A 24,026-nucleotide genomic window follows, 5' to 3' on the forward strand; every position below is an offset into this window, starting at 1 on the left:
TTAAAATTAAGAGCAGCCTTCACGCATATTCATTACAAATCAGATTCCCACTTGCGTCATCCGACAACTACTACCTTGCATTTCTCTGCGAAGGACTACACAGTTTCGGCATTCGAAGTATTCCAAAAGTAAGTTAGCGACTCATACGGCATTCCACACATGTGACGTAGGAAGGTAAGCATTCCTATTATGCCAGTGAAGTTACAAGTGACAGCTATTACTCTTCAAGGAAGACTTCTCTGGAGAGACGCTACTCTGTGAGGTGACAGCTGGCGAGATAAATGCTGTAGGAGCTGGCGAGTGGCATTTTCTAATTAACAGGGCTCTGCAGGCAGGACTGCTCAAGAAAACGGCAACAGCATTACTGAATGCACCTCTGTGTGGAATGACTATAGAACGAAAGTTACACCCCCGTTCGCGAAACTCGGTTGAGACGAATGATGAAAGCAACCAGTCCACGCTGTGTAAATTCTAATACCGTTTCTGTGACTCTGCTTTGCTGCCTTTTTAGCACTTTTGTGAATAATACGAGGAAAGGCTTCAGTGGTGTGACATAAAAATTGATCTTGTATTTTACTAGCTTTGAACAAAAGTACTGCATAAGTTTAGCTAAATAAAGTGTGAAATGAAAATGAAATGCTCGTATGACGTTACTGGCCGGTAGAACCCCGTCTGTGGTAGATCTGCGGCCTAGTTCAAGTCATCTGAAGTCACACTGGCGCCCTGCGCATCTATAAGACGAAATGATGAGAACAACACGAACACCCAGGCAGCAACCGGAAAAAATATGTATCGAGGACCAAACGACCTAAAAAAGCAGCACTTCCCACTACAAGCACGGTGTGTTGATCATCGTCTCTTACAAATCACATACAAGAGGCTGCAACTGTTAGTATCTCGCACTCCGATGCACATGCATATTTCTGAAATAACCAGGGACACATCTTGGTGTAAATAATAGTAATATCAAAGTTAGAGTCTAATCAACAATATTAGGTACATCTCCAATCTATTGCAGGTCCATATGCAACCAATAAAGTATTTTAACAACAGTTTCACATTACATTTACTCCCTCCTGATTTTGTTGGTCAATAATAGTCAAAAATGGTTCAAATGGCTCTGAGCACTATGGGACTCAAAATCTGAGGTCATCAGTCCCATAGAACTTAGAACTACTTAAACCTAACTAACCTAAGGACGACACACACATGGATGCCCGAGGTAGGATTCGAACCTGCGACCGTAGCGGTCGCGCGGTTCCAGACTGAAGCGCCTAGAACCGTTCGGCCACTACGTCCGGTCAATAATCGTCACCTTTCATAAACATGTCCATATAATTTTCGTTATTCACTATTTCATTTTAGCACAGAACGAATCTGTATAATGCAGTCACAAAAATATTTAACCACATTCTCAGTGAAATTATAGCCAGTTCTAAATACCAATATGAGATATATTTCCCTTCCTGTTCCTCCTCACTCTCTTCCACCGCTTCTCTCTCTCTCTCTCTCTCTCCCTCCCTCCTTCTCCCTCTCAGTGTATGTAGTGTGTGCGGGCTCGGTTCCAAACCACAGGCAACGTTTATTGTAGGTCAGTTCAGTGTCAACCAAGAGCATCCAATCCAGGTGTGATAGACGGCCTCAGACGAACCAGAAGTATCTGAAAGACAGTTGTATACAAATCGATCTGCTTCCTCAAGACTTGTACATGGGGTGATTAAGAAGTTTCCGTTCGAAGGCCGCACAGTCCAGAATCGTTATTCAAATCTTGTAAAATCGCCGTTACCGACGGACCATTTTGAAATTACCCTTTTGATAAACGCAGTGTCCTGCTACGTGAAAAAGTCTTTAATTGCCTGCTGCACATCCTCGTCCGACAAAAACGTCGACTTTTGAAAGCCTTTTTTAATGTACAGAAGGCGTGATAATCGCATGGGGAAAAATCAGGATATAGGGGGGATGCTCGAATATCTCCCACTTGAGTTGGCATACCTCCTGCATTACGACGTTCCCAATTTAGGGACGTGCGTATTCATATAGCAGCAGCACCCTTTGGCGCACAATTCCACAACGGTGGTTTTCGACAAAAGTGCTGCCTCATGGAATTCTTCTTTCTCCGTTGGATATCTACCGGCGTTCGTCCTTCGGCAGCCAAGAAAAGAATAACAGCACGTTGGTCCTGTTTGGACGCATTTGGTAATAACATCGCCATTGTTCACGTTCCCGCGTATACCGCACGCACGTCGGGAAGGTGGGAATGCCACATTAGCCGCTTGCCTGCATGTAGGTGCTTATTTACTCCCATCGAAGTCGGCTACGTTGCTTACACGTTGCAGAAATCCCCACGCGTGGAAATTTTTTGTTTACAGTTTCCCGACTACTGAATACCGGAGGGTCAGATCAGTTTGCCAGTTTGACACAAGTGCGACAGAGTAGGTCTCGCTTGCGGAAATGCTAAGTCGAACCTGGTTTGTTGTGAACTTTGCAAAACCGAATAAGACCATAAGAACAATAGCAGTGACATCCTCTGCGCAGATGAATCCCATTTTAGTTTGCAAGAATGACCCTCGTCACACTTTCGTCTGCATGGACACTATTAACCAGCACCATCACAAGAATGGTTTTCAGTTTGGAAAGTAGGAGAAATCTACCAGCAGAGTGAGACGGTGAGGACAGATCGTGAGTAGTCTCTGGCTGGCACAGTCAGTAAGAGTATGCATACAATCAAAAAAATTAAAAAAAAAAGACCGCGAGTTAAGTGAAGCTGGATATTTACTAACGCCGTTGAAAAATATGACATTTGAGATACGTACGTGTCTTAAATGTCAATATTGTCAATTGTGATACATAATTACGCAACGCAGATAATTTTAGCAATATCAGAAAAATTATATAAAATATGACTGAAAGACATACATATCTTTCCCATGCTGAATCTGTATACCATGCTGAATCTAACGTAAGTCAGACATTTGAATGCCTGAGTATTTTTTTTTTTTTTTTTTAGTTTTACATTTATAGTTTTGCAGAGATCTAATTTTCATATACAGGCAATTTCCGGTGTAGCTTCCTAATTTAACTTTAGAAATATGTTAACTTTTTTACGTGACATTGATGAAATCAAACAAATTTTTAATTATTTTTTCTCCGCAATTATTAGTCTTTATAGCGCATAAAATTTGCAATAAGGCTAGTGATATTTTTTATGTGAAAAGAATGAAAGATTTTTGGAAAATATACAAAAACAGCAACGGTGAACTAATTTTCGAATACCGCAGCAAATGCAGACAGGAAGGATAATAATTTCATTATTAGAGCGTGGCTCTCTTTGCCTTAAATTTATTGGAAATTTTAGGTTTTAAATTTAAAATACATATAAAAAGTTGTGAACGGCGTAATATGAAAGCATTGTCAGTTTAACATTGATTACTGAAAAAAAAGAATTCGAAGTAAAAAGTTGTGATCCTAAATGAGTAAGCTATGTCAAAATCATTGTAAGTAATGGAACGAGAAGTGTAAATAAAGAGTGTCACAGGATTCTGAAACTACAGACGTATGACTTCAATAGGTGTGATAAATTTGTGTCAAACATTAGGAATTTACCATAAATTAGATTTTTACGTCCAAATAAAGCTGTCACGATGCCTAGTTCTGACTGAAGATCGAAAAGGGGTGTCCGCTCGCTCTTCACGCAGCTACGCCACAAGGAGCACCTGCTAGTTGTCTCACGAGGTTTTAAACACCCTTCATTTTGAGGCGACTTGGTGCACAGGCAAGACCTGGGAGCATTTCTTTTCCACTAAATGCGTTAAAACTATACGGAATACAGAAATCAGTAGATAACATAACTAACAGAAGAGACGCAGATGATCAAAATCTATGTAAATCATCGCACTGCTTGAATGGAAACTGATTCTTAGTCATCTTGTAGTGCGATTGTAGCGCTCTTGCGTTTTGGCCACGCCTCCCACCAAAAGCGCTTCGCGTCTTCGTTTTACGACACTGTATCATGCATTGAAAGAGAAAATTTAAGGATTTTGTAATCTAGTTTCCAAGTTCCACATACAATGATATAGAAGTATTGCGAATGTGGAGGCTGCAACATGTTTGTGAATACTATTGTTTGGTGTTGTGAAGTAAAACTGGAGTAGTCTGAACTGAACTGGTTTCTTTTTGTGTTGTAATATTGAATAATGCGAGTCGTGCAATTATGTAAGCGCCATCTGATAGCTCAGCCGCTAAAACTATCTAAAACTGTACAGCTCTATTTGAATTAACTTTTACCGAAATAATTAGAAAACATGAAGCTGTATGCTAAGGAAACTGTCCTATGAAATTCTGTATTCTGCAGTGCAGTGAACAGTGCTACAATGCACACCGTCACAGTACGTGACTTACATTTTCACTATACAAATCAGGATAAAAATGCTTCATGAAATTATAAGACGGATTTTGAAAGAATAAATAATAAAATGTTTATGCGAAAACGTTCCGTAATTTTACGAAAGGAGACTGAATAAATAAATGCCAGTCATTAAATGATTAAATGATACACACTTAAATGTAACACTGTAAGAATAATTCTGTCTGCATAAGAAATGAAATCTGAAATGACCTTACCTACATTTTACCTGATAATGATTTTGAATTGCAAAGCTAACTGTAAAGTATCCTGCTATGTTTTGACAGAGATGTTACACTGGTCCTAACTAACTTCCATATGGCTTACCTATGTCAACAGAAACTCGGTGCTGATCCAAGTGATCAACATGAAAAATGCAGCCCAGCAGCAAACTAGCTAAAGGAATGAAAGCCTTGTACAACACAATGCAAAGAGCTGCAACTATGAGGTCTGTTCAAAAAATTCCGGAACTTTGTCCACAAAATTTTTGTCCTCTTACCTTTTACTTATTGCGCATGGTCTCTTTCGAAATACTCTCTTCCACAATTCGTATACCGCTGCCAACGCCGTTTCCACTTCCGGAAGCAGTCTTGTTAGCCTCTTGCCGGATCGCGTGAAATGTCGTCTGCGAATTTTATTTTACCTCGTCTATCGTTGCAAATCTTCATCCTTTCAACTCTGGAAATAAAAAGGAATCCGCAGGGGCCAGGTCGGGAAAGTAAGGAGGATGAGGCAACACAGTGATTTCGTTTTGTGTGCAACAGTCACGCTCCAACAGAGACGAATGTGCAGGTGCGTTATCGTGATGCAAGAGCTATGAATTGTCTCGCCACGTTTCAGGCCATTTCTTACCCACATTTTGCCACAGTCGTCACAATACGTCCCGATAGTACCATAGATAAACAGTTTGTCCTGTGGCACGAATTCATTATACTAATCCTTCAAAATCAAAGCAAACTATCAGCATGGCTTTGATGTTTGACCTGATCAGACGAGCTTTTTTTGGCCTCGGAGAAGACTGAACCTTGCTCTCAACATCATAACCGTAGAACCACGTCTCATCATCAGTTATGGTTCTTTTAAGGAATATCTATGAACTTATTGACAGTTTGAAAGATTTAACGGTACCACCTCAAGCCAAGCTTCTATCCCTAGATATTGTTAACCTTTACAGCAGTATACCTGTAGATGAAACAGCTGAGATAATAAGAATGAACCTATTGAGAAACAAGACAATGAGCAAATCAGAAATCATAGAACTTGTAGATGTATTTCATCTAGTGCTCTCACATAATTACGTCTCTTTTAACAATAAAATTTACAACCAGGACCAAGGACTAGCAATGGGAAGCCCTCTTGGTAGCCTATTAGCTGAAATATTTATCAACCATACAGAAAATAAAATTCTAACACTAAATGGTAACATCACAAGCAAAGTTAAATTCTATAAGTTTTTTAGGCTGTAATATAAATAGTCAACAACAAAGAAGAAAACCAGAGGAAGACATCACTGATTTCGATTTCTACATATACACTGCCCCCCCTCCTGCACCCCAAATGCCACACCAGCAGCTACAATAAAAAAATTAAAAACAGTGGACAAAGTGTTCTAGACTAATCTAGTTTAAGACTGTTTATTTTTAAGCAACATTTCTCTATGTATATATGTATGTATTAACGCTTGAAAATAGACAGAACATGTTGGAAACGCGTTGCATTATGTTAGATTAAGCATAAAATAAAATAAAAAGTGACTGGTAGAAGAAACTTGAAATAAATAATAATCCCACGCAGTCACGGTCCACAAACATAGCCATTATGGCTGAAAATAATTATATCTAATCCTCATTTGCAGGATCCAAAAGCTCTTCACAGATTGCGAGGCGTCGCTCTTTCTGGTCTTGAATCATGCGCCATGGGACGAACTTTGCAGCAACACGATGTGTTCCTAGATGCTAACATCCGTCCGGCCATTTTTAAACTGTCTGAGCCATCCATTATACCGATTACGGAGTAAGCACTCACCACGGTAGGCTTTCTGCATCAATTGGTGTGTCACTGTAAAGGTTTTCTTATGTTTTACGCAAAATTTAACGCAGAGGCGTTGCTCCTATAACTCTGCCATCTCGAAATTCGCGAACTGTGCGACATAATGTTCTACACAATGCAGCACTGAACAATAACTAACGGACATGCAACAGTGAAACTTGCGGAAGTTCACATAAAACACAGGCACATCGCTCCAACATACCACTGTCTCGAAATTACGAATGTACCGAAATTTTTTGCACAGACCTCGTATTCTAACCACACTAAACTTCAGTTTTCAGCACTGTGATCCGCAGAGTGCAATACAGTGACACACAGTTAAAAATCCACAGTTTCGTGAGGTGACAGTGCAGGGAATTTCATTCGCTAAATGATGCAGAAGAGAGTAGCATCCGGAAACTATATTGCAACTCTTATACTTTAACAACTGTCAGCATGTTTACAAAAACCACTTAAACAAAAATATATCGTCTGCCATGAAATCAATTGGTAGAATGTTAAAGGAGTGGTTAGTCTATAACTTCTGAGTGCAAGCCATTTCAACCGATAAATTCGTTTAATCACGTCAGAACAATGAAAGTAACTAACACGAAATAGTAAAGAAAAATTCGACAAAAACTTTCCGTTTTTCAGACACATCATAAATTACGCGCAAGCAGCAGTTCAACAACAACGTTGCTTGAAAATCTCCACACTTCTCAGTTAATTTTTACCAAATCAAATTTCCAGAATACGACATCATCTGTATCTTTATCTCTGCTAGCAATATTCAGATATCTCAGTAGCTTGACCTACATCCGGCACTTGTTCCTCACAAAATACTACTGCAACAACAATGCTGCTGAAAAGTAGAGGTCATAATGCTTGTACTCACAACCGCCGTGGGGTGACACATTGACTATTGAAGAGTACTGTGTGAACAATGTCCAGTGTACAAATATTAAGTCCGACGTATCGAATGAAAGGAATAGAGCTAATATCACATCCCTTGAATACCAAAAATAGCTTAGAAACATTACAATGCGAGTAGGCAATTGGTACCGCTGCGTGCCTGACGTGTGTGCGTGTTTTGGTGTTGCAGACAACCAGCTGACCCGCAAGACGCCGCCGTCGTACGCGGACGGCGTGTACATGCTGGCGGGCCAGAGCCGGCCCAGCCCGCGCCGCCTCAGCCAGATGTTCATGCGGGGGCAGGACGGCATGGCCTCCGCCCGCAACAGGACAGCGCTGCTCGCCTTCTTCGGTCAGTAACCACGTACCTTACGCACTAACAACCGAGTCACTACGTCCCTTATCCACTAAAAAGGAACCATTCTTTACGAACCATTCTTTACTCAGTCGCCACATAACTTAGCCACCAACAAGGAACGATTAATTAATCAGTCACCATGTCCCTTATCCAGTAAAATAGACCATTCCTAGTCAGCTGCCGTCTCCCTTATCCACTAACAAGCATCCATTCTTCTCTCAGTCACCATGTCGCTAATCCACTAAAAAGGAACCATTCTTAGCTCAATCGCCATATATGTCACCCACTAACAAGAAACCATTCTCTAATCAGTCGCCATGTCCCTTATCCACTAAACTGGACCATTCTTCTGTCAGCTACTATGTCCCTTACCCACTTAAAGCGAACATTCATCAGTCAGTAGCCCTGCCCCTTACGCACTAACAAGGAACAGTATTTAGGCAGTCGCCATGTCCCTTATCAACTAAAGAGGAACGAACCATTCTCCAATCAGTATGTCTGTTACACACTAAAAAGGAACCATTTTTCTATGACTCACCACTCTAACTACGGTGAATCAATTAATTATCACGTTCTGAATAGTGTGTCAGGTTACAAGTGACTGTCACTGTACCCTAAGAAAAGTGACATAGCCATTAACTAACAAGTACAGTGACGTGCACAACTTAACGGTAAAAATAACTTACACGTGATGTGTCACTGTCAAGTAATATAAATAGATGAAACATGGACCATCCATAGAAAGAACTGCTACAGTATAGTGCAGAAGGTAACTAAAAAGGCCGGCCGGAGTGGCCGAGCGGTCTAGGCGCCGCAGTCTGGAACCGCACGACCGCTACGGTCGCAGGTTCGAATCCTGCCTCGGGCATGGGTGTGTGTGATGTCCTTAGGTTAGTTAGGTTTAAGTAGTTCTAAGTTCTAGGGGACTGATGACCTCAGAAGTTAAGTCCCATAGTGCTCAGAGCCATTTGAACCATTTTTGTAACTGAAAAAAGGAGCAGTGAGACGCACAAAAACGACACTTTTATTCAAAGATAATAATTGTAGTGACGTCACAGCAACTGATGATGGTCATCTGGACGTTACAAATAATGGCACATCGTTCCTAATAGTGTGGAATCGTCCAGAGATCGCGGTGCCACACTAAAGTAGGCAATGTATATCGATAGCACAGACATTAGCGAGGGCTCGCTGCAGTCCGCAACGAAGTGTGGAAGACACTCCTGAAGGCGACACCTCTCCCCCAGTACTACAGTCGCACTGAGATCGAGACAGAGCCGAGCCTGGAAGAACTCTGCCGTAGTTCGAAATCTCAGCTACAGCAGTCAACATCATTGTGTAGGACCAACGATTTGTTAAAGTTTTAGATGAACTTATACCGTTCTAAATGAGCAAACATTGCTACCTCAAGACAACAGTTTCTTAATCTGTGCATCAAGTGATGGTTTCATAGTCCACGACAGTTGCAAATTGTCAAGCAGTCCTGTTGCAAAGAAGTGTATCAAAGTTAAGTAAAACTTCCATTCATTTGCGTAATAAAGTGAACTAATATTTCATGTGTACTAGTTTGATGGGCCTTCTCCCAGAGCAATCAAAGAAAGCACAGTCATAGCCAGACAAAAGTACACTACTGGCGATTAAAATTGCTACACCACGAAGATGACGAAATACAGACGCGAAATTTAACCGACAGGAAGAAGAAGCTGTGATATACAAATGATTAGGTTTTCAGAGCATTCACAGAAGGTTGGCGCCGGTGGCGACACTTACAACGTGCTCACATGAGGAAAGTTTCCAACCGATTTCTCGTACACAAACAACAGTTGACCCTCGTCGCCTGGTGAAACGTTGTTGTGATGCCTCGTGTAAGAAGGAGAAATGCGTACCTTTGATAAAGGCCGGACTGTAGCCTATCGCGATTGTGGTTCATCGTATCGCGACATTGCTGCTCGCGTTGGTCGATATCCAATGACTGTTAGCAGAATATGGAATCGGTGCATTCAGGACGGTAATACGGAACGCCGTGCTAGATCCCAACGGCCTCCTGTCACTAGCAGTCGACATGACAGGCATCTTATCCGCATGGCTGTAACGGATCGTGCAGCCACGTCTCGATCCCTGAGTCAACAGATGGGGACATTTGCAAGACAACAACCATCTGCACGAACAGTTCGACGACGTCTGCAGCAGCATGGGCTATCAGCTCGGAGACCATGGCTGTTGTTACCCTTGACGCTGCACCACAGACAGGAGCGCCTGTGATGATGTACTCAGCGACGAACCTGGGACTTTAGCAAGACTACAACCATCTGCACGAACAGTTCAACGACGTTTGCAGCAGCTTGCACTATCAGCTCGGAGACCATGGTTGCGGTTACCCTTGACGCTGCATCACAGACAGAAGCGCCTGCGATGGTGCACGACTGGCAAAACGTCATTTTTTCGGATGAATCCAGGTTCTGTTTACAGCATCATGATGGTCGCATCCGTGTTTAGCAACATCGCAGTGAACGCACATTGGAAGCGTGTATTCGTCATCGCCATACTGGCCTATCACCCGGCGTGATGATATGGGATGCCACTGGTTGGACGTCTCGGTCACCTCCTGTTCGCATTGACGGCACTTTGAATAGTGGACGTTACATTTCAGATGTGTTACGACCCGTGGCTCTAACCTTCATTCGATCCCTGCGAAACTCTAGATTTCAGCAGGATAATGCATGACCGCATGTTGCAGGTCTTTCTGGATACAGAAAATGTTCGACTGTTCCCCCGGTCAGAACATTTCCCAGATCTCTCACCAATTGAAAACGTCTTGTCAATGGTGGCCGAGCAACTGGCTCGTAACATACGCCAGTCACTACTCTTGATGATGTGTGGTATCGTGTTGAAGTTCCATGGGCAGCTGTACCTGTACACGCCATCCACGCTCTGTTTGACTCAATGCCCAGGCGTATCAAGGCCGTTATTACGGCCAGAGGTGGTTGTTTGGGTACTGATTTCTCAAGATCTATGCACCCAAATTGCTTGAAAATGTAATCACATGTCAGTTCTAGTATATTTGTCCTATGAATACCCGTTTATCATCTGCATTTCTTCTTGGGGTAGCAATTTTAATGGCCAGTAGTGTAGTTTCATCTGGTCGCAACAACTAGGATGTGTGAGCGCGGGGACACCAATGCATGCTTTGTAGCGTGCTTCCATGCTGACTGTAAGGCTGGTAAGGAAGTTGCTTATTCTAGGATGTTTCATTCCTCCGCCAGCGTGGCTGATAACTGCTGGGTGTTCTTTGGTGCATGCGGCCATGCTGAAATAAGTCACCACGGCGCAATCCACACGTTCTCGATGTTATGTAAGTCGGATGAACGGTCAGGTCAGTTCATTCGCCGAATATGTTCTCATTTCAAGAGCTCCTCTACTTGCGTTGTTCGATGAGGTCGCCCACTGTCAGCCATAAAATAAAGCAAGGGCCGAATGCTCCCCTGAAGAAACGCACATGAGAAAGGAGTACAGTGTGACAATAACGTTGACCAGTGATTGTACCGTGTTTAAAGATTTGAACATCAGTACGCCCATACAATATTATGCCTCTCCACACCATAACATTTAGACCACCAAAACGATCGTATTAGACAATGGGTATATTATGTGTTCCCACCTGTCGCCATATGAGGGAACGCTCACGTGCACCAACGACGATCCATGACTTGTCAGCCGGCCTCTATGGCCGAACGGTTCTAGGCGCTTCAGTCCGGAACCGCGGTGCTGCTACGGTCGCAGGCTCGATTCCTGCCTCGGGCATGGATGTGTGTGATGTCCTTAGGTTAGTTAGGTTTAAGTAGTTCTAAGTCTAGGTGTAACGTCCACCCTCGGGCGTACGTTAACTCTTTAAAGCCTGTACTATGATAAGTTGACAGGCTTCTCCTTATAGGAAAGGATTTTAGTACATATGTTGACCGCGTGTACCTGAATGGAAGCAAAATCGGACTTGTACCCAGTCAGTAACAACAATGATACGTCAACCAAGTATAAGTGCAACTACACCTTAGGACAGGTAAGAAACACACATCGCAGATGCTACCAATGGTTAATAATACGGTCGCCAGCCTAATTAGGCATTGAGTGAGTTTTTCCCTTGTACAAGTAGATGTACGTGCAAGCATAACCACACGTAGTAATACTGTATTATATGGTGAATTTTAGTGCCAGAAAAATCTACTGAACTAAGATTTTGCCTTTCTGTACTAATTTGAACAAGCTGTAAATACACAACATTACACTACAATGATTACTACGAAATGCGTTTTGTCTATTGATCCGACTGAAATCGGGCATAGACTACCCTAGAAATAGCACTTTTGAAACACGCATACAATGTCAATTTTAATAAGAGTAAACACTGATAAATTTAGGTTTTATATTGACTTTAACTTTGCAGATCAAATCAGTTCAGTACACTCCAGAATTTAATCGAATAGAAAAGAAAAGAGTGGAAGGGAGGAGGGGGGGACCCTGAAACTGTTATGATCACTGTGTTGAAACCATTAATTATTGGAAACAGCCCGCATCTCGTGGTCGTGCGGTAGCGTTCTCGCTTCCCACGCCCGGGTTCCCGGGTTCGATTCCCGGCGGGGTCAGGGATTTTCTCTGCCTCGTGATGGCTGGGTGTTGTGTGATGTCCATAGGTTAGTTAGGTTTAAGTAGTTCTAAGTTCTAGGGGACTGATGACCATAGATGTTAAGTCCATAGTGCTCAGAGCCATTTTATTGGAAACATTAAGCACTCAAGATTTACAAAATATGAGTTACTACTCTTTTAGTCTTATAACTTCCTCATTTAACTACCATTATTTTTGTCTCAAATTAATTAAGCTTCCTTACTAAGCCAATTCCAAAATTATCTTACAACTTTGTCAGACCTTTGCTCTTTACTTATATTTTCATTAACCATAAAGCTCCTTAAAATTCATTCTAGCATAAACAGGTCTGCAGATAATTCTTATTAACATAAACTTTAAATCTTCATATCGGGACACTCGTATTGCACAACATGTGGAAAGGACCCTGTCTAGGTTAGTGACTAGGATAATTAATTGATAGGACAATTCTGGTAAAAGTTAAGCTGTTATTGAACAGTCAGAAACAAAATTAACACTGGTCCACACGAATACAATTCTAAAGATTCAACCTGTGCGAGTCGATGCGGTGGTTGGCGGGCGGCGAGATGCCGAGACGCACAGCGCACATACAATCACAGCTATGGCTTTTGCTGTAGCGGCACTTTGCTTCTTCTTGGCGTCGTAATCCTTTTCAATCCAGTGCCATTAGAATATAGCCATGCTGTATAGTCGTCGGACACGGCACATCCGAGGCTCAATGGAACCACTTTTTCCAGGATAGCCTCCTCGATCCGGTACGTGTTCCTCAGACCGATGCCCAACTCCGACTGTACCGCTGCTGAGCCCGTTATGCCGTGCCGCGCCCGTGTGCATTTTCCCGCGCTCGCCTGCCATCCACCTTTTTCCGCTCCCCTACAGATAGGGTATTCACCAAAGGTTTACATTCCACATATCTTAATACATTGCCTACGCATGGACCAGCCACACAAATACAATTTCAGACATGTTACAACAGATTCAACAGGGATTACACCTCAATTTTGTTATAGCATTGCTTGAAATCTGACATAAATATTAATATTCACATCTAAAGTTGCTTACATTTTCTTTAACATAATGACACGAAAAGAAAAAGAAATGAAATTAAAACATTACGTACATTAATTCATCGAAATTCCAAAGAAAAAATTTATTATATGTTCAGTAGTTGTTGTTACATAGGGGACTAATGACCTCAGATATTAAGTCGAATAGTGCTTAGAGCCATTTGAAATCACTTGTCAAAGCGATGGTGGAGCAACGGAACGCCCTACCACAAGAATTCCTTACCACTCTTGTGTTCAGCATGGGAGTATGTTGCGGTGTATGCAGCACCGTCCTCGGTGATCACACACTCCATTAAGAGCAAGTCCTGCTGTTTGTTATGTCCAGGAGGCCATCACGAATCGCGGTGACTTGACTGTAATTACTGTCTTTCAATAAAAGTCCCATTTATCTTCGTCTAATTGCTTATTTCTTTCAGTTATCTTCTGTACTATACTCCAGCAGGTCTTTTATGTATGATCCAAGTTTCATCGAGGTATGTTATTCAGCCAAGTTACTTTCGACTTTAAGTTTTCCACATAAGCCTATTTTAAATCTGCATCCGTACTCTGGAAACTGCTATCAAGGGCATGGTAAAGGTTACTTCCCATGGTACCGTATATCAGAGTTTATTCCCGTTGCATCCATATATGAGCGCAGGAAGAATGCGTAGTGATGTTTAAGATTTATGGCTACGGGGAACGCAGTCTTCATGTCATTATATAACGTTCGATTTTGAGGGATCTAGCCATATCATCCGACATTCATCGAATCGATGTGCGATATTTTGCAGAAACCGGCAGCTGGGGGTATCGTTTCGTGAAGGCTGCTGTGGGTTCCTAGTTGGACAGAGCATGTTACTGAAAGACAAAACAGTCAAACATATTAAAATGAATACGTCGCAACATCTATACGATATGTATGTATCAGGTACATCTGGTGATGAGGCTGCAAGCGTCAAAATTGATCATGGTATAAAATTTAGAGATCCTTTATGAGCACCACATAACAACAGAGTTAGATAAGTATAAAAGATTGCACTATAGCTCCTCATGAAACAATGCATTCGCATTGCTAAAATCAGGCACGCTCGCTCCCTTGTACGCAGAGATCTGACGCCCACGACTCTATGGAACAATCTCCGTAGTTTGGGGGTCGGAAAGGCAAAATCGGAAACTACTTTTCATGTGTCAGCTAACGAATTAAATGAATTCTTCTCTGCACCTCTGCATACCCACACGGCTGATAATTACCGTCCACAAGAATCCCCAAACAGGATAACTATCAACGATACCTTCCATCTAAAACATGTAACAATAAATACGGCAAGAAAAGCAATAATGAGAATCTCTTCTGATGCAATAGGCAATGACAGTATCGGTATAACCATGATTAAGAATGTTGCCGATATCTTAGTACCAGTCTTAACTGACATATTTAATTTTTCCCTCGTGAACGGAATATACCCCACTGCACGGAGAAGAAGCATAATTCGACCCATCCCTAAGATCGAAAACCCGCTACTGCCTAGTGATTACCGATCAATTAGCATACTGCCTGCTGTTTTTAAAGCACTTGAATATATTGTTCATGATCAAATCACTGAACACCTGGATGAATTCAGCCTATATGACAAATTTCAATCCGGTTTCCGTAAACATCACAGCACAAACACTGCTCTAATTAAAGTAACTGATGACCTGAAATACGCCATCGACAACCGAATGGCAACAATATTGACGCTACTGGGCTTCAGCAAAGCTTTTGACACTGTTAACTTTGACATATTGCTCAGAAAAATGCAACAGCTTAATTTCTCAGATAGTGCAATGAGATGGTTTGAAAGCTACTTAAAAGACAGACAGCCATGTGTTGTCTGCGTAAATGAAAAATCTTCCTGGAAACATGTTTCCTCGGGAGTGCCACAAGGATCAGTCTTAGGATCACTTTTGTTTTCTTTATATATCAACGATATTTCGTCGGCTTTGTCCTCCTGTAAATATCATTTCTATGCCGACGAACTCCAGCTCTACCTAAGCGTCAGACCTGAAGATGTAAACACTGCAATCGCTCAGATGAATGATGATCTGTCTTCAGTAGTGACATGGGTGAAAAACCTGAGGCTTAAACTAAATGCAAAAAAGACGCAAGTAATCTTAATAGCCCATCAGAAATTAATAAGTTCAGATTTCCGCGAACGGCTACCTCCTATTCTGCTCGACGGTACTCCAATACCATATCAGAAAACAGTTAAGAACTTGGGTGTAACTTTGGATGAGCATCTCAACTGGGCGGAGAATACAGTCGCAATGTGCCGGAAGACGTCTGCTTCTCTCCTTGCTCTCAAAAAGTTTCGGAACATATTTCCACAGGACTTGAAATGCCAGCTCCTGTAAGCACTCGTTCTACCGAACCTCCACTATTGTGATGTAATTCAACAAGGCATGAGTAGTGAAAACAAAAGACGGCTAGAACTAACCATGCGTTACACCTGCAACCTTGACTGATATGATCATGTTAGTGCTTCATACTCCGAGCTAGGGTGGCTGCGGCCGGACAAATTGCGTGACTACCACACTCTATGTCTACTTCACCGACTCCTCGTCGTGCAAGCACCCCAGTACCTTGCTTCAGAGATTGAAAACCTGTCATGCCATCATAATCGAAACACGAGGCCACTCTTATTTGGTATCCTAACTGTGCCCACTCACAAAACAAAAACTTTTGCGAACTCCTTCTCAGTTGCCGCTGTTCGCCTCTGGAACAAACTGCCCCTTACCTTGCGCAAAATTCAATCCCCTGCTGCTTTTATGAAGAAGTTGAAGCTTTTCCTACTATCATCCTCATAACGTTCTCCACAAAATTAATGTACATGGCCAATCCTTTCATCTGTCCAATAGCAAAGCTAGCGTTTCCTATCTTCCTCCTGAGATGCCTTCCTCTTCATCTATCTCTATTAGCCACGTAATCTTCTTTTCCTTTATATTTCCTTAATTATGTTTCATCATGTCTCTATTCTTCTCCTCCCTTCACCATCAGTCTCCCTCATACTGCCTGCTGCTAGCACTCCTATCTAAAATCTGTCTCTTCAGTAATGTCTAATTATAACAGTACCTATGATCTACGAATATAAACTCTCTATATATGTATTTTTCCAGGTGTGCCTTTGTAATTGTTTATTTCAGTTTTTGTACTAGATGTAGTTTGACATGCCTACTAAAACATATGAATGTAAAATAAGTAGAATGCCTGGTTAGATGTAAGAGAGGGCCTGATGGCCCTAATCTTGCCAGGTTAAATAAATCAATAAATAAATAAATACATAAATAAATATAGAAAAATGTGAAGTTGTTACATATACATGGGCTGAATAAAAAGTAGTGGCAACACTGTTATAGTTCATACGAGAGTTTGTTTTCAGGCGTTCACCGTGTCACATGCTCTCAATATAATCGCCCGCATCTCGATCACCTTCCCCCACAGAGATCGAAGGTGTGGTATAACGTCAGTACGTCCATCTCCGTCCGTGTCTCGCAAGAGCCGCCCTCTGGTACGGCGGCACGGATGCTGCAGTACATGCTAAGAAGAGGTCCCTTCATTTTAGCGAACAGGTCGTAATCGCACAGACTCTTGTCGGGTGAATACGGTGGATCCACCCCCACGTACGCAGAATCTGCTGCATGGGGTTCGCCGCGTCTTATCGCGCATTGTGATGAAGGATGACGGAATGCATTATCAGAAGGCATGCCGCCACTTTCTTCTCAGTGTGGGACAAAGATGATGTCGGAAGAAATTGCATTAGTAAGCTGCAGCGACCGTCTGTTAGGGCGCTTGAACTGGCTTCCCGCTCTTTCAGACAGTACACACTGCAGATGGTTCAAACACAGCCGTCGCCCGCCAACTGTCCTGCTGCTAGCTGCAGGCCATTTGATGCACATCCTTCATGTTATGGTAGTGTTGCCACTACTTTTTATCCAATCCTGGTATTAAGACATTGGGTTTCCGAGGTGTTGCTTTGCTGAGAATGCCGTTTACATAAAAGCATTAAATAATAAAATAGCGCTGGTTGGTACTTTCTGCGACCTATCTAAGGCATTTGACTGAGTGAATCACAGTATTCTCCTAGATCAAATGAGGTTTCATGGAATTGATGGCGTAGCCAAACGATGGATAAAGTCATATCTAACCAAAAGAAAGTAGGAAGTTATACTTAGTAATCCAGCCAATATAGTCTGTGGACATGAATGTAACTGGAGAAATCACATATGGTGTTCCCCAAGGCTCAGTCTTAGGTCCACTATTGTGTCTCAAATATATAAACGATCTCACACCATACAACAAGCAGAATTAGTTCTTGAAAGTTTGAAAGTATCACTGACTGATTTTCTGCGAATGGCCTCACCCTCAATTTTAAAAAGAGACAACATATTCAGTTCTGCACTCTAGGGGTACTACACCAATGACAAGTGTAACACGTTGTGAGAAAACAAAAAATAGGGCAGAAACTTCAAAGTACCATTGACTGGTTTTCTGCAAACAGTCTCACCCTCAATTAAAAAAAATATATATAACGTATTCAGTTCTGCACATCTAGGGGTGCAACACCAATGATAAGTGTAAGACATGGTGAGGAAACAATACATAGGGTAGAAACTTAAAGGTATCATTGACTGGTGTTCTCCAAACAGTCACACCCTCAATTTTAAAAAGACATAACGTCTTCAGTTCTGCACATCTAAGGGTACTACACCAATGATAAGTGTAACATATGATGACTAAATAATAAATAGGGTAGAAACTTAAAAATTCCTAGGTTCCACATTGATGAGAATTTAAATTGAAAATATCACTTTTTGAGCTCTTAAAACAACTCAGTTTAGCCACATTTGCACTTAGAATCATTGCACATCTTCGGGAGAGCCAACAGTAAGTTGAAATATTCTGCATATTTTCATTCAATGATGTTACATGGAATAATGTTGTGGGATAACTCGTCTCTAAGAAAGAAAGTCTCCATTGTACAAAAATTGCTGCAAGAATAATGCGTGGTGCTCACCCACGATCATCTTGTAGCCATCTGTTTAAGGGGTTGAGCATTCTGACTGAACTTCACAGTAACAACATTTATTCCCTCTTGAAGTATGATCTAAATAGTCCAGTACAGTTCAAAAGGAACAATGATATACGTAATTACAATAGCAGAAGAAAAAATGACATTCATTACTTCACATTAAGGTTATCTTCAGCACAGCAAAATAGAACTTGAAGACAAACAGAGGAAGTTTCTCCTTGACAACTCCTGCTATTCCATAGAAAAATGCTACATACTGCTACCTGTAGGGACCGTAAAGATACAGTTAGACTAAAAAAAAAATATGTGTATAGTCTGCAAGGCATGAGACTGTGTGCGTGCGTGTGTGAATGTGTGTGTGTGTGTGTGTGTGTGTGTGTGTGTGTGTGTGTGTGTGTGGAGATGACTTGTTTTGCGGGTACCACGCTTGTCCGGCTGTTAGCGACAGACGACTGTTCAGGCCAGGTGGTGAGCTCCGAGGTGCTGATGGCCAGCGAGAGCGGCTGCCCCATCGAGGTGCACCACATCGAGGTGGAGAAGTGCGACGAGATGTACGACCGCGAGTGCGAGGGCGGCAAGTCAATCCCCTTCCACCGCGCCGGCTACGACCGCCGCACCGGCACCAGCCCCAACAGCCCCAGGGAGCAGGTACGTCTCACGGCCACAGCCCACTCCTCGAAACAAAAGTTACCACAAAGAACATGCAGTCTCGTAGCATTCGTCCTGCTTCTACACTTCGTAGCTTCACCGTTTTTATTGGATGCTAATTTACACTACCGGCCATTAAAATTGCTGCACCACGAAGATTACGTGCAACAGACGCGAAATTTAACCGACAGGAAGAAGATGCTGTGATATGCAAATGATTAGTTTTTCAGAGCATTCACACAAGGTTGGTGCCGGTGGCGACACCTACAACGTGCTGACATGAGGAAAGTTTCCAACCGACTTCTGATACACAAACAGCAGTTGATCGGCGTTGCCTGGTGAAACGTTGTTGTCATGCCTCGTGTAAGGAGGAGAAATGCGTACCATCATGTTTCCGACATTGATAAAGGTCGGATTGTAGCCTATCGCGATTGCGGTTTATCGTATCGTGAAATTGCTGCTCGCGTTGGTCGAGATCCAATGACTGTTAGCAGAATATGGAATCGGTGGGTTCAGGAGGGTAATTCGGAACGCCGTGCTGGATCCCAACGGCCTCGTATCGCTAGCAGTCGAGATGACAGGCATCTTATCCCCATGGCTGTAACGGATCGTGCAGCCACGTCTCGATCCCTAAGTCAACAGATGGGGACGTTTGCAAGACAACAACCATCTGCACGAACAGTTCGACGACGTTTACAGCAGCATGGACTATCAGCTCGGAGACCATGGCTGCGATTACCCTTGACGCTGCATCACAGACAGGAACGCCTGCGATGGTGTACTCAACGACGAACCTGGGTGCACGAATGGCAAAACGTCATTTTTTCGGATGAATCCAGGTTCTGTTTACAGCGTCATGATGGTCACAGCCGTGTTTGGCGACATCGCGGTGAACGCACATTGGAAGCATGTATTCGTCATCGCCATACTAGCGTATCAGCCGGCGTGATAGTATGGGGTGCCATTGGTTACACGTCTCGGTCACCTCTTGTTCGCACTGACGGCACTTTGAACAGTGGACGTTACATTTCAGATGTGCTACGACCCGTGGCTCTACCTTTCATTCGATCCCAGCGAAACCCTACATTTCAGCAGGATAATGCACAACCGCATGTTGCAGGTCCTGTACTGGCCTTTCTGGATACAGAAAATGTTCGACTGTTGCCCTGGCCAGCAAATTCTCCAGATCTCTCACCAATTGAAAACGTCTGGTCAATGGTGGCCGAGCAACTGGCTCGTCACAGTACGGCAGTCACTACTCTTGATGAACTGTGGTATCGTGTTGAAGCTCCATGGGCAGCTGTACCTGTACACGCCATCCAAGCTGTGTTTGACTCAATGCCCAGGCGTATCAAGGCCGTTATTACGGCCAGAGGTGGTTGTTCTGGGTACTGATTTCTCAGTATCTATGCACCCAAATTGCGTGAAAATGTAATCACATGTCACTTCTAGTATAATATATTTGTCCAATGAATATCCGTTTGTCATCTGCATTTCTTCTTGGTGTAGCAATTTTAATGGCCAGTAGTGTATAACATAAGGTTGCAGCAATCTTGCTGGCCTAACTAGACCAGATGCTGAAAAGAGCGTTATGCTACGGGTCAGTATAGGTACTTAAATGATTGTCAGTATTGCGATGTAATGATTTGAGTTCCCTTGGTTTATAGCACTTTATTATGAGATAACATAGTCGCGAAACATGTGATACATATATCACACATTCGACAAGTGGTACGTAATATTCTCAGTACTGATTTATGAGACAGTTCTACGACGGCTTCACAACAGATAATCTATGTTACTTGCTATGTGATACTGTTTGTAAATCAGAAGGCAAATTGTTACACATATCGTCGTGGGCTTTCTGTTATCTACACAAGATCCCTGAACGAGGTACTTGCAGTAACTTTGTTGTTGTTTTACAGTTATGTCTGCTATAATTTTATCTTTGTTTGTCAGAGGCTTCATAATAGCAAATAGTGAGATGATGAAATAAATATGATCCCAGTATAAATTCACGATTATAAATTCGGGTTGTTACGTATCACCTGATTATTTTCTTGTTTTCTTGCATGTACAGCGTAGTTGTCTTTCTTAAGGTGCGTTTACACTGCGATTTGTATCGGCACATGTATGAGATACATGTATATGCGACTTTGCGACATGTATCGCGATTTGTATGAGCTGACAAGTATCAACCTCATACATGTATGAGCGTGCGTTTACACTGGTTGATATGTATCACTGTGCGATGGCTTCCGACGACGATTTGGAAGATTTCACATTTTTATGTGCTGGTACACTTGCTCTTTTGGAAGATGATAGGAAGAAAAGGCGGAGGAAGCGTAGATGGTGGCACAGAGAGTTTCTCGTGAATTAATGCCATATTTTAGAAATTATGTTAGGATGAGTATGGAGGATTTCCGCGGTTTGTTATCACTTGTGGCTCTTCTTGTGTCCAAAACCAACACAAACTTTCGGGAAGCGATTCCACCAGAGGATCAGTTGGCAGTAACACTCCATTTTTTAGCCACTGGGGATTCCTCGTAAAACGAAGATTTCATGACAAAACATTTGCATTGTCGCGCGATTGCTAATGCCGACGTCTCACACACGATTGTCGGCATCCGTTGTCAACATTATCACGCGAGGCCGCCGGAATAACAGCAAAACATTGATATACGTGCCAGATGCATGAAAAAATTATTTAATGTATGACATACTCTGATATATATAAAACTTTTACCTTCACTTCTTGGGATAAAACTTGCACAATGGCCTCGCAAACACGAAGAATAATGTTGCATATGGCACTTTTTGATATTTTATGCAGATACATTAACGTCGAAATGACAGTCGGCACCTTCAAAACTCAAACAGCCGCCAAAGAGCCTGGTACTACGCATACGCTAATCGTCGAAATAAGCGGCAGTCGACAAGACGACAGGAAATGATAGTACTGCGCATGCGCGAGTTCTTCAAATGTCGCTCATACATGTCGCGTATATGGCCAAAAAGCGATATACAAAATGTATACGCGACATGTATGAGCTCGAGGGTCCGCATACAAGTTCCGTGAATTTTTGTATGAGGTGATGTATCGCGACATGTCAAATTGACATGTCGCTCATACATGTCGCGATACATGTATCCCAGTGTAAACGTACCTTTACTCGGCAGTAACATAATTATTGCAAAACTTTTTTGACAGTTTACTGTGTTAGCAGCATTTCAACGTTCCCGCTGTTACTACTGACGCTGTTGTTTTAATTCATCCCATTATGTGTTTGTGTAATGTGTAAGTAAGCCCGCCCGGTTGGCCGTGGGGTCTATTGCGCGGCTTTCCGGGCGGGAAGGAGCGCCCGGCGGATTTGTGTCGAGGTCCGGTGAACCGGCCAGTCTGTGGATGGTTTTTAGGCGGTTCTCCATCTGCCTCGGCGAATGCGGGATGGTTCCCCTTATTCCGCCTCTGTTACACCGTGTCGGCGATTTCTGCGCACTCCACGTACGCGAACACCACCATTACTCTACCACGCAAACATAGAGGTTACACTCGTCTGGTGTGAGACGTTCCCTGGGGGATTCACCGGGGAGCGAACCGCACAATAACCCTAGGTTTGGTGTGGGGTGGCGGAGGGGTGAAGTAGAGTGCGGTAGTCGTCGTGGGGTTGTGGACCACTGCGGCTGCGGCGGGGAAGGAGCCTCTCCATCGTTTCTAGGTCCCCAGTTAACATATAATACAATACAAAACAATATGTAAGCATCCTTACGTATATGTATGTATTTTTTCGCATATAAGAAAGATTAGAAGTAGTTGTCATTGTAGGACTCTATGTCAAGTTAGAAGAGCATATCAATTCACGCGAAGGACTCGATAGTCAAATCACTGTCAGATAACGCCCTTTTCCTGTGTACCAGTGCACACGTACGATTTCTAGTTCGCTGCCTTCAGCGTTGCCTTACTATTTGTGTTACAATGGCGTCTGTACTAATTGTATCATGAGCTTATACGACTCAATGCGTTTTGATATGTGCCACAGCGTTTCACAAGGTCGCACGTACTTGTGAGTACTGCAATGTTATGAAATATTATTAATACTTTTATTTTACAGTGATTGATATGTACACTGATAAGGCTAAACATTATGCCCACTGCTCACCGCGAGCTTGAATGCCACCTATTGGCGCTGCGAAGACGAGGCGCGGTAAGGAAATTACGTAACCGGAACAGACACGAATATGGAACCATTCTAGCAACGATAAAGGTCATATATAGGGCAATCCATCGACCTTACCCTGTTTCAAGACGGGCAAATTATTATGGCCCGGTGCCTGGAGGACGAGTATCTCGGAAACACCAAAGATGGTTGACTTTTCGCGTATTGCTGTCGTGAAGATCTATGGCAAGTGGTCGAAGGACGGTGAACATACTATTAGGCGACAAGCTGAAGGACGCCCATCCCTCATCAAAGAACGTGGAGGTTAGAGGCTTACCCCCTCTGTAAAGCAGAATAGGCGATCTGTGGCATATCTGAAGAGAGAGTGTAATGTTGCTGCTAGCACACGTGTTTCGGCGCACTCCGTTCATTGCACACTGTTGAACTCCGCACCAGACGATCGCTACGTGGCCCTGCGTTAATGAAAACGTGTCACCTGGTTGGATGCAACATGTTTCTTGTTACAGCAGGCTGAGGGTCGCGGCCGGATAAGCCGTCATCTAGGCAAACGCCCGCTCTAAACATTCTCCCCGCCACGGACGCAGGCCGGTGGGGGCAGTGTAATGCTATGGAGGACGTTCTCCTCGGCTTCCATGGGACCTGCAGCAGTAACCGAAGACAACTTTGCAGATGTGGACTATATGAACATTACGGCATACCACCTGCATCGCTTTATGCTTGACGTCTTG

At 42.9% G+C, this 24,026-nt stretch overlaps 1 protein-coding gene across 1 annotated transcript in view; it reads left to right on the top strand.

Moving 5' to 3' along the window:
- The window catches only part of LOC124606261 (dual oxidase), a 528,122-nt gene that overhangs the window by 367,660 nt on the left and 136,436 nt on the right, over positions 1-24,026 (top strand). Inside the window, exons 3-4 of the mRNA XM_047138239.1 lie at positions 7,533-7,694; positions 18,933-19,120. Coding sequence (XP_046994195.1) covers positions 7,533-7,694; positions 18,933-19,120 — 350 coding nt within the window. The remainder of the gene's footprint in view (positions 1-7,532; positions 7,695-18,932; positions 19,121-24,026) is intronic.

Source organism: Schistocerca americana, chromosome 3 (genome assembly GCF_021461395.2).
Source record: "Schistocerca americana isolate TAMUIC-IGC-003095 chromosome 3, iqSchAmer2.1, whole genome shotgun sequence".
Taxonomy (NCBI): domain Eukaryota; kingdom Metazoa; phylum Arthropoda; class Insecta; order Orthoptera; family Acrididae; genus Schistocerca; species Schistocerca americana.